Source organism: Toxorhynchites rutilus, chromosome 1 (assembly GCF_029784135.1).
Source record: "Toxorhynchites rutilus septentrionalis strain SRP chromosome 1, ASM2978413v1, whole genome shotgun sequence".
NCBI lineage: Eukaryota > Metazoa > Arthropoda > Insecta > Diptera > Culicidae > Toxorhynchites > Toxorhynchites rutilus.
Window position 1 is genome coordinate 94,024,971 of NC_073744.1, and position 17,567 is coordinate 94,042,537.

At 38.9% G+C, this 17,567-nt stretch overlaps 1 protein-coding gene across 1 annotated transcript; it reads right to left on the reverse strand.

Moving 5' to 3' along the window:
* Positions 1 to 13,768: 13,768 nt before the first annotated feature.
* On the reverse strand, positions 13,769 to 15,297 carry LOC129761195 (jerky protein homolog-like). Its single transcript, XM_055758910.1, has 2 exons — positions 14,521 to 15,297; positions 13,769 to 14,464 (listed from the first exon to the last, which is right to left on the reverse strand). Exons 1-2 carry the CDS (start codon positions 15,295 to 15,297, stop codon positions 13,769 to 13,771), a joined length of 1,473 nt encoding a protein of 490 aa, XP_055614885.1.
* Between the last annotated feature and the right edge of the window lie 2,270 nt (positions 15,298 to 17,567).

Consider the following 17,567-nt stretch of genomic DNA (forward strand, 5'->3'; position numbering starts at 1 on the left):
ACTCAAATGTCGCCACTAGCCATCGCGGATATTTTCGTTGTCTCGGGTTGAGGGCGATATTGACCGTGTAAGGTGGAAAAATATTGATTGAGGTTAGATCAGATGTTGAAAGCCTAGCTGTCACGATATTGAAGACACTTATTGTCAATCCGGTTGATCGTGTAAGGTGCCCATTAGTTTCGCACTGAGATGTTTCACGGGTTGGCACTCGGGTTCACTATACCGAACTGTCAAGTTCCGAGTATTGTTTTGGAAAATCTAAAAATAAAGACTATGAAAATGGAAAACCTGCTGCTCTTGCTTTTGTATTATTATAATCGTAATCCAATTCGGATTCTGATTTTGAAGAGTATATTTGTGTAGACGGTATTAAGCTCCGTGTGCTTTCATTGGGAGGCGAAAATTAGTATGGATATTCAGGAGGAATAAACATGCTCTCAAAATCAAAATTATGAATGAAAATTTACTTTAACGTATCGAATATTTATTTTATGTGATGAAATAAGACTCAGATAAGACAAATCAGACTATATAACGCACACCAACAAACCACAGCATTCGTGAAACAGAAAACGTTTTTTTATTACAGAGTCAGTGTGGCACTGACTCAGTTTTAAAAACGAATTCGCTATTAGACGATGCCAGTCAGCGCTCTAGTTGAGGTATCCAGTGAACAGAGAACAGACACTCTGTCCAAGTTACTTGTACCAGTATCGAACAAGTAATTGGCCTCTAACTTGAACAGAGTGTCTGTTCTCTGTTCACTGGATACTTCAACTAGAGCGCTGACTGCCATCGTCGTAATCAGCCTTAAGTTGATAAGGGGAGCGGTATATAAAACAGTACAGAAGATAGCAGAAGGGGAATTATTTGCTTGAAGCGTGAAAGAGACAGAATGACCAAGAGCGAGCTTGTGCACAAACGTAATACGTAATTCTGGTGCAATAACAAAATGCGCGGACTGGAGAGAGCATAGAACAAACAGTAGAAATAGAAACCAATATATGTACGTAATTCTTGTGCACTACCGAAATTGCGTGGACTACGAGAGTGATTTTCATACTTTTCATACAATTCATTCCTTGAACTATAGTCCACGATAGATACAATACGGTAGCGCGACTTATGAGAAAGGACTTTCAGCCATCTTAGATTTTGTATGTAAACAATCTGCAATATTTTGCAATATCTTTTTTTTGCTCTTTGTGCGTGGTATTGTTTTGGTGGGAATAAGAACATTGAAAAGTTGAAAGGTAAGTCTTTTACGGTTAAAGTTAGGTTTGTAATATACTCTATCTTATATGTTTCAGCTCAAGAGAATAAATCGACTTTCGGTGTCGGTCGGTGATGGAGGTATTTTTCCCGCGTTTTGCAGTTAGAGACGTCGGTTAATTATTCGATTGTAAGGTTTCTGGAATTTCAAGTTTTCCTATATTTAATATTCTTTGTTTCTGTGTTCTTGGTTAACAAAAACCTAATGCTTGTATTTGATGGGGCATAAAAAGATGATATAAAAGGATTTCTAGGAACTTCCTGCGATTTGTTTTATCGTCGATATTGTTCAGCTCATAAATTATAGAAAAAAAACCCGAAGCTGTAACTGTAAAAATAACCATAAGCCACCGATTAATTTATAATTTACAGTTTACAATTCTTCCGCAAGTGCATTTATTTCACAAGTGTGTATATGCGTGACCATTATATTTAGTGAACAACTAAACGAATGTCAAACATTTGTACTTTACTTTTGCACGTATGAATCTAACGACGAGTATATCGACGAATAATATATGAATCCGTTCAATCAGGTGACAAAAGGACTAAAATCAAATAAGAATAGTCCGAAAATGATATTATGCATTATATTTAATAAATATTCCACGCCACTGACATTAATTTATACATTTCATTGAACAATATTCTAAAATAGGAAAAAAAGTCACTTGTCCAAAAAAGTTACTCCTGTACGCGCGTCGGTGTCTCAGACCGAAGGTGGTGAAAAAGTGACATACGTCCCCTTCGTACCAACTTATACGATACGCTAAACGATGATGAACAACGAATGACGAAGCTAGAGAGAATCACAATGTCGTAGTGTTGATGTTTTCTGAGAAATATGAACGAATTATTGATTTCTTGGTCTCTCAGACGTATGCGCGAGTATAGGAGTGTTAACCGTCATGGTGTTTCGTCAAAATTCTTCGGATATGCTAAATCATTTACGGTTGAACCATAAAAATGATTCCCTGGTGGTGGAGGAGACTGGGAAGAAGAATTTAGGGTCTGCAGGAGTAAAATGCAGACTTAAAGAAGGTGGTCTCAGCTCCCGTTCTAAAATAGTAGTATTCAAATTCAGAGTGCCGAGGAAAATATACCATACTAGTGGTCAATGATTCTATAAATGTACCTCTTTTGAACTAGTAGCTATAAGGACCAAGCAGAAATATTCAAACAAATCAACTATTTCATTCAACATTCAAAGAACAGGTAATTTTGAACAGAAAAAATTTTATGTTGGTACAATAATGATATTGTGCATCATTCTCATTGTGTACTTTTTTTTCAATCGTCCTCTAGAAATCATGAAATGGTAAATTTATCAATATACTAAAATACCATTTCATTCAAAAACAATTATTCTGCCCCATGTTTATTTCAAAATTATATTTAATGTAACTTTTAAAATTATGACATCATACTTTTTTATTACAAATATGTCTGTTCTTTTTGACTACAAGAAATAAATATTCGCTCGGTTAATTGAATACTGAAAAACAATTATTCGAATGAATCGAATATTTAAAAATGACCCCACGATTAATCGACAATTGAATAAACGCAAAATTTAGACATCTCTATTTGCAGTCAAATCCCTTTCCACAGTCCTCTGTATATTTATACCGTTTCCCCTCGCGCACTTATTGACCACACGGTCACACCTTTATTTCACACATCTTGCTATAGTCTGTGCTAATAAGCATACACTGAGAGAAATAATTAGTAAATATTACGAATTTTTTGGTAAATACTACCAATCTATAGTCATTTTCATTGGGGGTCTCCGTAGCCATATTGGTTGCGCGTTCGCTTAGTAAGCGATCGATCGTGAGTTCAAAACTCAGGACCCTTATTGACCATCTTTGTGTTGTTACAGAATAACTACGTCCACGCAACAATCATCAGCAATGGAGATCGATCCACGGTCGAAATAAGATCGATTCATCCATGCAACTGCTCTGCTCTGCAAGACACATCGGGCTGCTGTTCTATAAATAACTCAACAATGATCAATCAACTGTCTCCGCTGTGCGGTCTAACTGGATGATGGATGAACAGAAGGAAAAACTCTTACGTCTAAATGGCTACTGTGTAAATGTGTACCATATGCGATGGTATAGAAGGGACTCTAGCGCCGAAAAATGGCAACTGTGTAATGTGCTAATTAAAGATACAGCACTCGTTCGCTAACTGGGCGTTGTTTAACTGAGCTGCTTTTTAACTGGGCGCTCGCTAACTGGGCGATAGCCCAGTTAAAAATCAGTTAAACGTCAAATATAATGTAAACAACAACATTGGTGAGGGGTACTCCAATGCATCACGGATCTATGATCATCAATACACTGAGAGAAATAATCAGTATATTCTAGTATATATAAATAGTAAATACAAGTGTCAAAATATATTCCAGAATATCGGCCCAACATCGATCCTGCTTTCGGAATTTCGGACCATCGTCCAATTTATTAATATCAAGTTGCAATACGACTGCATTTTCAGTTCTTGTAATGAAGACATAAAAGGTTATCTTTTGTTCATCTATTTCCATCGAATAAAATTTCAACATACAAAATGTAATCGATTAATTCGAGAAGTTACTCCTGTACGCGCGTCGGTGTCTCAGACCGAAGGTGGTGAAAAAGTGACATACGTCCCCTTCGTACCAACTTATACGATACGCTAAACGATGATGAACAACGAATGACGAAGCTAGAGAGAATCACAATGTCGTAGTGTTGATGTTTTCTGAGAAATATGAACGAATTATTGATTTCTTGGTCTCTCAGACCTATGCGCGAGTATAGGAGTGTTAACCGTCATGGTGTTTCGTCAAAATTCTTCGGATATGCTAAATCATTTACGGTTGAACCATAAAAATGATTCCCTGGTGGTGGAGGAGACTGGGAAGAAGAATTTAGGGTCTGCAGGAGTAAAATGCAGACTTAAAGAAGGTGGTCTCAGCTCCCGTTCTAAAATAGTAGTATTCAAATTCAGAGTGCCGAGGAAAATATACCATACTAGTGGTCAATGATTCTATAAATGTACCTCTTTTGAACTAGTAGCTATAAGGACCAAGCAGAAATATTCAAACAAATCAACTATTTCATTCAACATTCAAAGAACAGGTAATTTTGAACAGAAAAAATTTTATGTTGGTACAATAATGATATTGTGCATCATTCTCATTGTGTACTTTTTTTTCAATCGTCCTCTAGAAATCATGAAATGGTAAATTTATCAATATACTAAAATACCATTTCATTCAAAAACAATTATTCTGCCCCATGTTTATTTCAAAATTATATTTAATGTAACTTTTAAAATTATGACATCATACTTTTTTATTACAAATATGTCTGTTCTTTTTGACTACAAGAAATAAATATTCGCTCGGTTAATCGAATACTGAAAAACAATTATTCGAATGAATCGAATATTTAAAAATGACCCCACGATTAATCGACAATTGAATAAACGCAAAATTTAGACATCTCTATTTGCAGTCAAATCCCTTTCCACAGTCCTCTGTATATTTATACCGTTTCCCCTCGCGCACTTATTGACCACACGGTCACACCTTTATGTCACACATCTTGCTATAGTCTGTGCTAATAAGCATACACTGAGAGAAATAATTAGTAAATATTACGAATTTTTTGGTAAATACTACCAATCTATAGTCATTTTCATTGGGGGTCTCCGTAGCCCATATTGGTTGCGCGTTCGCTTAGTAAGCGATCGATCGTGAGTTCAAAACTCAAGACCCTTATTGACCATCTTTGTGTTGTTACAGAATAACTACGTCCACGCAACAATCATCAGCGATGGAGATCGATCCACGGTCGAAATAAGATCGATTCATCCATGCAACTGCTCTGCTCTGCAAGACACATCGGGCTGCTGTTCTATAAATAACTCAACAATGATCAATCAACTGTCTCCGCTGTGCGGTCTAACTGGATGATGGATGAACAGAAGGAAAAACTCTTACGTCTAAATGGCTACTGTGTAAATGTGTACCATATGCGATGGTATAGAAGGGACTCTAGCGCCGAAAAATGGCAACTGTGTAATGTGCTAATTAAAGATACAGCACTCGTTCGCTAACTGGGCGTTGTTTAACTGAGCTGCTTTTTAACTGGGCGCTCGCTAACTGGGCGATAGCCCAGTTAAAAATCAGTTAAACGTCAAATATAATGTAAACAACAACATTGGTGAGGGGTACTCCAATGCATCACGGATCTATGATCATCAATACACTGAGAGAAATAATCAGTATATTCTAGTATATATAAATAGTAAATACAAGTGTCAAAATATATTCCAGAATATCGGCCCAACATCGATCCTGCTTTCGGAATTTCGGACCATCGTCCAATTTATTAATATCAAGTTGCAATATGACTGCATTTTCAGTTCTTGTAATGAAGACATAAAAGGTTATCTTTTGTTCATCTATTTCCATCGAATAAAATTTCAACATACAGAATGTAATCGATTAATTCGAGAAGCAGAAAATCGGAGCTTGGTGCGAATGAATTTTTTGGCGATGGTCCGAGATGAATTTCATTGGCAAAATATTTGTGCGATAGATCAAGTGGGCCAGCTGAAGATTTATAAAAAAGTTGGCATAAACGGCTCCCAGAAACTCTTCAAGTTAACCTAGAAGGAAAACGAAAGGACAGATTTGATCCCGTTTAGTTCGAGGGAATCATAAGTAGGTCCGGAATGTGCATAGTATATGTGCACATACCAATGGTTTTACGATCGATAGGCATAGGAATGCACTTTCGTTGGGATTGAAGAGTCAATCGAATAAACACCAATACGAACAGTGGAACACATCTGCTCCGTTTTGAACCACCGCTGCTGCTCAGTGATATATTTAGTAGCGGTCGTTTTAATATGTGTTTGATGTTAATTGTGATTTGGATGAATTGTGTCACCCAAAGAAAATGATCTAATGATGTTTCAGGGACGCCTTGATTCGTTCTAGTTTACCAAATTATCGGGGAGAATATTTTAATCCGATGTTGAAAAACCACATAAAACGTTAACATAAACAACCGTATCGCTAATGGAAACTTAATTGAAATTACCCAAGTAACCATAAGCATTAACGTATAGCTCTATTATAGCACTAATTCAGCATCTCTAATACCAAATGGCAGTATATCTGCTTTTTTGATGCTTTTAGGCCTTATATCAACATAATTAATGCATATAAAGATTAATGAAAATAAACATTAATGAAAGCCCTATATGCGCATGTGCACCCGTGGCCGAGTGGTTAGCGTCCCACACTATCATGCCGGGTGTTCGGGTTCGATTCCCGTTCTGGCCGGGGGATTTTTCGTCAAAGAAAATTCTTCCGGCTTGCACTGTGGTCACGCGTATTCTAGAGCTTGCCACTACAGAGTACATTTAAGGCGTGTTATTCGGCATCGAAATCTCAACCAAGTATTAATGAATGACGCTAGTTAATGAACACGTTGAGACGGCAAAAGTTCCACAGGGAACGTTAACGCCATTAAAGAAGAATAAGATATGCGCAGTTAGTGCTACCATATAATGCTAACAAACATTAGGATAAAACATATGAAAATAGGCATTAATGGAAGCCCTATAAGCGCATTTAATGCTATCATTTTTTCCAGACCCACACATACATGATCTTTTTGAGCAGGTATCTGAGCGCGGTTATTGAAATAGGACTATTTTCCATTCATTTATATGTATCAACAGTGGTCCAGATAGCAAAGACATTACAGAAAAACAGACATGTTGCAGAAGTACCTCGGTTCGAACCTCGTAGGGTAATTTTCATATAACAATTATTTCTCATTCCAAACAGTGCGCCGTAAATCTAAATAAATGATATATCAATATCATCCATAAAATGGCTGCAATAAATCTGTGCGGGCCCATTAAATACATGATTATTTATTTTAATTTTCTGTCGAGTCCCGATAGATTTTTTTTTTTTTTTTATTTAAATCGTTTATTTTTACAGGCTCAGTTACATAGGTTTAAAGGAGCCGAACTCCTTACTGTATTGTTACTAGTATATAAACATTTTTCCTTAATTCTAATGTTAATAATATAGGAAACCGATTACTCGCGGTCAACTCGAGTTTAGAAGGGTGACATATTTTCTTCAGGAAAAGGAGGGGATATGAGGATATGTTGACAATGATCACACTCACACTCTCAATCACACTCATCACACTCATTTCTTAAACCTATCTTATATCTAATATGTATTTACATTTCATCTTATTCTTAAGAAGGGATCCGATCTCTCACAAAGGAAAAGGAAAAGGAAAAACTAAGGGTATAAGGACAATCACACACGAAGATCGACAGCTTTAAGGAATACATATATTTGGGACATGTAATCAAGGTCTAACCGAGCCAACACGTCTCTCACCGGCACATTGGGCTGCCTTCCTCGGGCCCGAAGGGTGACTACTAAATTCGATCTGGCGACAAGATACAGCTCGCACGACCAAACAACGTGCTCGATGTCGTGGTAACCTTGGCCACAAACACAAAGATTGTTGTCGGCAAGATTAATACGAAAGAGTAGCGCATCTAACGAACAGTGATTGGACATGAGTCGGGAGAAGGTGCGAATAAAGTCCCGACTCAAGTCCAGACTTTTGAACCATGGTTTGAGGCTAACCTTAGGGATAATCGAGTGGAGCCACCGGCCCAGTTCATCTTCGTTCCATTTGCGTTGCCAGTTAACTATGGTATTTTTGCGGACTAAAGAATAAAATTCATTGAAGGCGATTTGACGCTGATATATATCGCCTTCAATTGCACCTACCTTTGCTAATGAGTCAGCCCTCTCATTACCCAGAATTGAGCAATGTGAAGGGACCCAGATAAAGGTAATGACATAACAGCGTCTGGATAAAGCACTCAAAATTTCTCGTATTCTCTCAAGGAAGTACGGCGAGTGCTTTTCCGGCCTCACTGAACGGATAGCTTCGACAGAGCTAAGACTATCCGTTACAATGTAATAGTGTTCAACAGGTCGTGAGGCGACGCTGTCCAGCGCCCAGTGTATCGCTGCCAATTCAGCAATATACACTGAGCAAGGATTCTGAAGACTGTGTGAGGTGCTAAAAAATTCGTTGAACACTCCAAATCCTGTGGACTCGTTTATAGTGGACCCATCAGTAAAGTACATATTATCACAATTGATACCCCCATACTTTTCATCGAAGATCGTTGGAGCGATCCTCGATCGTTGGTAATCTGAATATCCATGGATATCTTGCTTCATGGACAGATCAAAATGCACAGAGGAATTGATGTAGTCAGGGAAACAAACACGGTTGGGAATATACGAAGAAGGATCAACCTGCATGGAGATGAATTCATGATATGAACTCATGAATCCGGAGTGAAAATTTAGCTCGATCAGCTGCTCAAAATTTCCGATCACCAATGGGTTCATGACCTTACACCGGATGAAGAACCGAAGAGATAATAAATTGAAGCGATCTTTTAGTGGGAGTAGGCCTGCCAAAACCTCGAGACTCATGGTATGCGTTGAGGGCATACATCCCAACGCGATACGGAGACAAAGATACTGAATTCGCTCGAGTTTAATGAGGTGTGTTTTGGCAGCTGTTTGAAAACAGAAACTGCCATACTCCATCACTGAGAGAATAGTTGTTCGATACAACATTATAAGATCTTCGGGATGGGCCTCCACCAGGTGCCGGTAATTGTACGGAGAAAGTTTATTCTTTGTTGACATTTTTCACTCAGATACCTAATATGGGCCCCCCAAGTACATTTAGAGTCGAACCAGACCCCAAGATACTTGAATGACATAGCATGAGTGATCGGTTTACCCAAAAGTTGAAGCTTTGGTTTTGCTGGCTTATGCTTCCTAGAAAAAACCACCATCTCTGTTTTCTCCGTGGAGAATTCGATCCCTAGCCCAATGGTCCAGGTTGAAAAATTGTTCAAAGTATCTTGTAAGGATTCTTGCAGGTCGGATTCGTTTGATCCTACGACAGACACCACTCCATCATCTGCAAGTTGTCTTAGGCTGCAATTTTGTGTAAGGTAATTGTCAATGTCGCTTACGTAGAAGTTGTACAAAAGGGGGCTTAAACATGAGCCCTGGGGGAGTCCCATGTAAGAGACCCGACTTACTGCCGAATCTCCGTGAGAAAAGTTCAAATGTTTCTCACAAAGCAAGTTATATAACATATTATTCAATAGAGGCGGCAGACCCCGAGATTGTAATTTGTCTGACAAAACCTCTATTGAAACAGAATCAAAGGCCCCCTTTATGTCCAAGAATACTGAAGCCATTTGTTTTTTTTCGGCGTAAGCCATTTGAATTTCTGAAGAAAGCAACGCAAGACAATCATTCGTCCCCTTGCCCCTGCGGAACCCATATTGTGTATCTGAGAGTAGGCCATTCGTTTCAACCCATCGATCAAGGCGAAACAAGATCATTTTCTCCAACAATTTCCGTATACAAGACAGCATTGCTATTGGGCGGTACGAATTGAAGTCGGACGCGGGTTTTCCGGGTTTTTGAATAGCTATAACTCGTACTTGTCTCCAATCATCTGGAACAATATTATGCTCCAGAAACCGATTGAATAAGTTCAACAAGCGATGTTTCGCCACATCAGGGAGATTTTTCAGCAAGTTGAACTTAATTCTATCCGATCCCGGAGCAGAATTGTTACATGAAAGGAGAGCAAGAGAGAATTCTACCATCGAAAACTCGGAATCAAGATCGCACCTATCTTGTGGTATATCTCGAATAATTCTTTGCATTGGAGCGGAATCGGGACAAACCTTTCGTGTAAAATTAAAAATCCATCGATGTGAATATTCTTCGCTTTCATTGGATGAAGAGCGATTTCTCATGTTTCGAGCCACTTTCCATAATTTTTTCATTGACGTTTCTCGTGATAAACCTCCCACGAAATTTCGCCAATAAGCACGTTTTTTCCCTTTGATCAAGTTTTTAAATTGATTTTCAAGGTCCAAATACGTCTGAAAATTTTCAGGGGTTCCACGTTTCCGAAAAGCTTTAAATGCATTCGATTTATCTCCATAAAGCTCGGAACACTGGCCATCCCACCATGGATTTGGAGGCCTTCGACGAATAGTGGAACCTGGGATGGGTTTCGTTTGAGCGCGAACCGCGCTGTCATATATCAAACGAGAAATGAAGTTATACTCCTCCAATGGAGGCAAACCATCTCTGGAATTGATGGCTAGAGCAATCGCGTCCGCATATTTTTTCCAGTCAATGTGTCTTGTGAGGTCGTATGCCATGTTTATTGATTCAGAAGAATTCAACCCATTGGTGATAGAAATTTTGATTGGCAAGTGGTCACTACCGTTGGGATCCTGGATTACATTCCACTTGCAATCTAACGATAGTGAATTCGAGCAAAGCGAGAGGTCAAGAGCACTTGGGTTAGCAGGAGGTTTAGGTACACGTGTTGTTTCCCCAGTGTTCAAAACGGTCATATTGAAGCTGTTACAAAGGTCATATATCAACGATGAACGATTGTCGTCGTACCGTTCCCCCCAGGCAGTTCCGTGAGAGTTGAAGTCTCCCAAGATTAATCGTGGCTCAGGAAGGAGTGAGCACATGTCAACAAGTTGCTTGCGGCTAACCGCAGCTCTCGGAGGCCAATACAAGCTGACTATACAGAGGTCTTTGCCTCTGATGTTTGCATGACAAGCAACAGCTTCGATCCCTCCAATAGGTGGAAGGTCAATTCTAAAAAATGAGTGACACTTATTGATCCCCAATAGTACCCCTCCGTATCTGTCATCGCGGTCCAAGCGTATTATATTAAAATCGTGGAAAGAGAGATCATTTTGAGAAGAGAGCCAGGTTTCGGATAGAGCAAAAACATCACAATTGAGTTTATGAATTAGAAATTTGAATGTATCCAATTTAGGCATAAGACTACGACAATTCCACTGTAAAACAGTGATATCTCCGACCTCTCTATTTAAATTAGACATCAAGAGAGATAATCATTGCAAGGAGGGGCCATGTTTGCATCAATTGCTGCAAAATTTTCTTTAGTACTGGAAGCATTGCGGTGACAATGGTTCTGATGGAGTCGGAAACATTAAAACACGTGAAGATTTGATCCACAAGGTCAGACAACTTTATAAATCCCGATTGGGAAGTTGAACTTGACGGAAAAACAGGGACAGTTGGGGTTTTTGATGTCCCCTCGAGTGCTGGGTCGTTCGAAGGTGAACTATTACCACGGAGGCCAGGAGGGACCTGATTTTGCTTATCCGCTGCACTTGATTTTTTGGGCAAGCTAACAGGGGGTATCACCGGGGGGACTTGTCCTTGAACTTTGGGAGTGGTCACATTTTTGCGCCGGGGAATCCCTTGAGAAATAAACGGCGTGCCCCCGTTAGCTGTATCCGCTTCCATTTCGTCAACTGGCAACGTAGCGAAGACATTGTGTGTATTGATTGGTTGTTGTTCTTGAGCCAGTGGAGAAGCGCCCTTCAAAATTTCTGCGAAAGTGCGTTTAGAGCGTTCCCTCAAAGAGCGCTTCTGTTTCTCCCAGCGAGCCTTGTATGTTTCACAAGCTGAGAGCACGTGTGGGGATCCCCCGCAATATGGACACTTATGCTCAGTCGCACTGCAGGATTTCCCCTCATGTTGCTCTCCGCAAGTGGCACATCGTTCTTTATTGGCACAATAAGCAGCCGTGTGACCAACTGACTTGCACTTTAGACAAGTCATTGGCTTTGGAATAAAAAGTCGAACGGCTAACCTCAATTTATCTACCATCACGTAGTCAGGGAGAGCTGAACCAGCGAAGGTGACTCGAAACGAGTTGGACGGCGTAAATTTCTTTTCTTCTCCTTCATGGGAGACTGTTCCGAGCTGGCGGCAACCCAAGATCTTAACAGTCGTCGAGGGCAGTTTTTTAAAACGCCCGGTACCTTCACTCGTAATGTATTCGCACGTCAAGCCCGTTTCGGTTATCACACCCTCAATTTCGACTATGTGAGAGGGTATGTAGACCCGATACTCAATTGTAAAATGCTGATCGACAACAATCTTGTTTGCGTCTTTTCGATCATTCACGACAACTCGCAATTTGTTTGGTCTAACCTTCGAAATTTCCGAAACGGAGGTATACCTTGCCAGATCTTTCGCGATCTGCATGACTCTCAACGCCTTTCCATTTGGCTTAGGCCTGAAGAAAACAACCCAGGGACCAGTTCCGGGCGCATCTTCTGGATAGACCTTTACACGGGGAGTGGGAATAACAGGGGGGAAGGCGAGGACGGGGATTGAGAGTGGGAAGGCGAAGGTTGAGAAGGAGCGGGAAGAACAGAGGGAGAAGACGAGGTTGAAGGTAGAATGGGATCGTTAAGGGTAGATGGGAGATTTGCTAGTTTTTTGGAGGGAGGCTTGGTAGGGTTAGCTGACTCGTCCCCAGAAGAAGTATCTTCCGTATTTGGAACACGTTTGAGTGACTTTTTTTTATCCGTTAGGAGGGAACTAGAGTCAGAGACCTCCATATCCGAAGGTCCCCCACTCTCTGCCATTTTAAATTTTCACTTATATTCTAAGTATTTTTTTAAACAATATTTCACAATAAAATAATTCACAAAAAAAAAAAAAAATTTATAATTATTAAATATTTTCTCTCAGTATATTTAATGTTATTCACCTATGAACGCACTCCAGTGCAGATGAACGGGAGCGTGCTGAAAGCTCGTTGGTGGTGGGAATGTGCCTACGACACCACTACACACAGTCGTCGGTGAAAGCTTACCCGCACTGTCACTGTTGGCACGATGACTCGGCGAAATCTCCAATGTCGGCGAAGCAGCGACAAAACAAAAACCAATGCTTGGCTTTCCGAGGATGAAAGCCTTTATCCACTTGCAGGCAGGGCACTTCACTCACTATCCAGATAGCGAAATGAACTCTTCAGCGGCAAAAAAACAACAATCACGCGGTAACCGATAACGGAACTTGGACGCGACTTTCCTTCGTCTGGTTACTTCGGGCAATGACCCGATAGATTTGATGACTTTTTCCTAGAAAAAAACGAATCAAATACAACTGCTTAGTGAAGGCTGCCATCACAAGTGACGTTCTCAGTTAGCCGTAAGTAAGCTTTAGTAATGCTTATTTAAGGCTGTAACTGAAGCATTTAAAGAGCCCTATATCTCGCCTTTCCAGCATTATATCCACCCTATATTGGTTTATAGAGTGTAATAAGCATTTATTCAGTATTCAATATGTGGATACAGTGCTGATTTGAGACACTTTTTTAGTGCTTACTGGTTACCTGGTTACCCAGCGAAGCAATTTATTTTTAACCGATTCAGACTCGTCTTCAAAGGAAGAAATAACCATTATTACATTAAATAAGAATTTTAAAGCAATATATTTCAAAAATCGAATAAAAAATAACAAAACACAACAATAGCTTGCTCACATGCTTTTTTTATGCCATTCCATGTCAATAAGTTTTGTGCGCAACACTTTAAGTCGGCTAACGTCTGCTGCATCGTTCTTCACAAATTTCAGTAGGCAATCTATAGACTTCATGGCATCAGAAAATGTTGGTTCTTCTGCAATGTCACTCACAGTTCCGGATGACATCTCGAGGGAAATATTGTCTGTTGAATCTTCGGTGAAAGAGTCATTTTCTTGAGCCACGCTTTCTTGCAAAATGGAATCAATGATCTCCGTATTCGTAAAGACCGCACTGGTGAGCCAAGTTGGGTTGTTGTCACCATCGTAAACCTGATCTTTTAGCCATAAATTAATATCTTCGTCGGTTGTAGTTGTGTTAGTTAGAGTATCTATGGCAACAACAAGCGCTCTCGTATCATCTTGAAACTCATCTGGTGTATCAGAACTCCACGCATATCCTGGAAACTGATCCAAGAGCTTTTTCCAGGAATTTTCGATTGTGCTTGGTGAAATTTCATCCCAAGCAGCAGACAGCCAATCAATGCTTTGCATCAGAGATATCTTCTTGAGACGGTTCTCAAACTTGAGTTCTTCGTTTTCAAGAACCAGTTTCAGCATGAGTTTCCGCTTGTACCGGGTTTTTATTGCATTGATAACGGATTGGTCCATTGGCTGACACTGTGATGTGACATTCGGCGGTAGATAAATCAGCTGTATGGAAAAAGAGGTAATGTAAAGTTTCTCACTTTGATTAATTAGGTTTTCACCTTGATCAATTCATCATCAGAAATTAAATTGTCTCCTCCTGTATAGTGGGCCGTGCAGTTGTCCAGTACCAGGAGAGCCTTCGATTCTAAGCTCTTTTCGCCGGAAAACTTTCTTACTGCAGGTACAAATTCGTTAAAGAACCACTCCCGGAAAAGCTCTCGCGTCATCCATGCTTTTTTTGAATTGTAATATGACACCGGGAGCAGTTCTTTGGTCGGAAATGATCGTGGCTTTGCAGCGGTTCCGATAAACATTAGTTTTAATTTGTTTGAACCGTCGATGTTGCTACATGGCATAAATGTGTATCGCATTTTATTTAGTTTCCGACCGTAAACATTTTTCTCGCTGGAAAGTGTCAGACTTCGTGACGCAAGCAGCTTTACGAAAATTGCCGATTCGTCTGCATTGTACACTTGCGACTTTTGAAGTCCTGTTTCTGTTATTTTTGATGCTAATATTTCCTTAAATTTTATGTAAGCATCCACGTCAGCAGAAGCTTTTTCTCCCGCAACCCGCTTGACATGCAGACCGAATCGTTCTTTGAATCTACGCATCCAGTCATCCGAGAATGAAAATTTTTGGTTCACATAATGTCCACGTTTCTGGATTTCTCGGAAAAGTAACTCCGCTTTGACCCGCAGAACCTCGGAAGTGACGATTATGTTGGCCTCTCGCTGTTGCAAAATCCACACATATACGGATTCTTCCATCAATGGGAAGTTTTGCGTTTTCATCGTCTTCCTGCTGTTAACTCCGTGTTCTCTATACTGTTCCATCTTTGCTCGTAGGTCATCTTTTTGTTGAATGAATCTCGACACGGATGATGATCCTACGCCATATTTTTGAGCAAGCGATTCGTGAGTACATCCCCCTTTCTCAAACTCCTTGATGATTTTAACTTTCTCCACCAAAGTAAGCGTTTTTTGCTTACGCTTTTGATTCAAACCTGATTGGTAATTGTGGTAATAGTACACTGTAAATCTAACTTAATATGATCATTGTGAGAAATTTTTCGCCGTTTCCGATTTCATGACTTTATTACAATTCTAGGTTAAAAATATCCCTAGAATACGTAGATCATTGTCGTTAGATTCATTGTCGTCATTACAATGAAAGCTATATTAGGTAAGATTCAATTTTTCAGGTCAACTACGTCTCAGGTAAGTATGAAAATTTTCAGGATCACTATATCTCAGGTAGGTATAACATTGGGCCTGATCACGAACGTCACTTCACGATGAAAACGAAATGATTTGTATACAAGGTTATGTACACTTTACTTCGTTTTCACCAAAGTACGTAGAATAGAAGGTAAGGGAAATTTCCTTTGTATACACACGGAGAGAGCATGTGTTACACACACAAAGTAGTTAGTAATAAGAACTCCTCAATTTATTCGAATATCTGAAGCTTTTTACAATATTTCTTGATTTTAAAAGTTCTAAAAACCATAAAAAGTGACAAAATCGCAAGTCGAGCCGACGATAAACACGATAGTTTACCGCATTTATTTAAGGTTTTATGTGACGTTTTTTCGATTTCATACTGAACAGTTTTTTTACTTCAGCAAAATGTCCCGCGATGCCGGAGCAGAATAATTTTGAATAGTAGCATAACATTTGGCACATAATTCAAATAGTTTCACACGCAATTCCAATTTCATACTTTCACTTTACTCCACTTTTTTTTGTAAAAGTGCAAAATATTAATTTGCAATCACTTCGGAATATGACCCGGGATGGAGGAAAAGTTTTTCTCGTTTCCAAAAACGCCATTTTGGTCCCTTCAAGTGGGCTCACTACGGCTGAACACTCCGAACCGAAACCAATGAAAGCGTCGTGTTGACTCTTGATGGATGCTATAATGAAAGACAAAAAATCAGCAGTGTGGGACTTAATCTTTCATCATATTACCAATTACCTGGAACGACACTGCACACTCTCCACACATTTGTTCACCGGTTTTGCATTATGTTCATAATACTGTTTATTTACTGTTTTTATGTTTTTTACTTCACTGTTTTTAATTTTCAAAATAATTAAGTAAACTGCTATCTCATTATTTCGAAACAAATTTTGAGACAGTTCTTGTGTGACAATTTAAAAAAAAATGTTCGAATTAACATGAATTCGATCGATGGTTTATTAATATTTTTGCTTTTTTTTGCCTACCACTACTTGAACAAAGCAGATACCTTCTATTCTACATACTTTGCTTTTTCACAGTGAAGTGACGTTCGTGATCAGGTCCGTTGTCGGATTTTATTGCTATTGACGAATTTCATGCCAACTCGTCCCAGGAGTTTTTGTGAAAAACAATTTTTTTTTAATTCTCAAGAAAATTATGTGAATAGTCATTACAATTTCTAATAAGTCACCCATGCATCAGAAGATGGGCACTTTTAGAGGTAAAAGGTTTTTTTTCTATCAACAGTTTTTTCATGTTTTCTTTGAAAAAAAATATAACTAATCCTAATTTTATTTAAAGTCAAAATAACGATATAAGTGCGATTCACATACAATATCCACGTCACGTTTACGTCAAGTCACATCACGTTACGTCAATTATTCTCCCATACAATTCGGGACATCGAAGCTGAATTTGACAGTTTTGAATTTTACATGAAATAAAATAAATAAAACGGAAAGTAAAAAGTACATGTAATTTTACACGAGTAATGAATTTAATTTTTATAATGGTAAGTATAAAACAAAAGTATAAGATGCTGCAGAACTGCAGAACAAATTAGCAACGTTAGAAACACACTTCTTCGGTGTATAAAATTACGTTTTCTCTGCGACGGGAAAAATAAACACATCTTCAGGAACGGAATAATGATTGAAAATCAAATTTTCCGTATCAAATGAATATTGTATGTAAAAGTGTAACAAGTTTTCTTGAAGTCATTAAAAAATCGTGAAAAATGATTGTCATTGAATTATCAAAAATTTAGAACTGATTTTAATCATGCTGATTCTAAAGAGGGCATTGTAATTTAAAACTGTTGTAGGTGGCAACACTATGAATAACATTGAATAAATTATTC

What these genes read in the sequence shown, in the direction of transcription:
- LOC129761195 (XM_055758910.1), bottom strand. Translation starts at nt 15,297, where the DNA reads ATGGAACAGTATAGAGAACACGGAGTTAACAGCAGGAAGACGATGAAA. An exon ending in CTGATGATGAATTGATCAAG is followed by an intron (nt 14,465 to 14,520) that starts GTGAAAACCTAA and finishes TTTTCCATACAG; the next exon opens with CTGATTTATCTACCGCCGAA.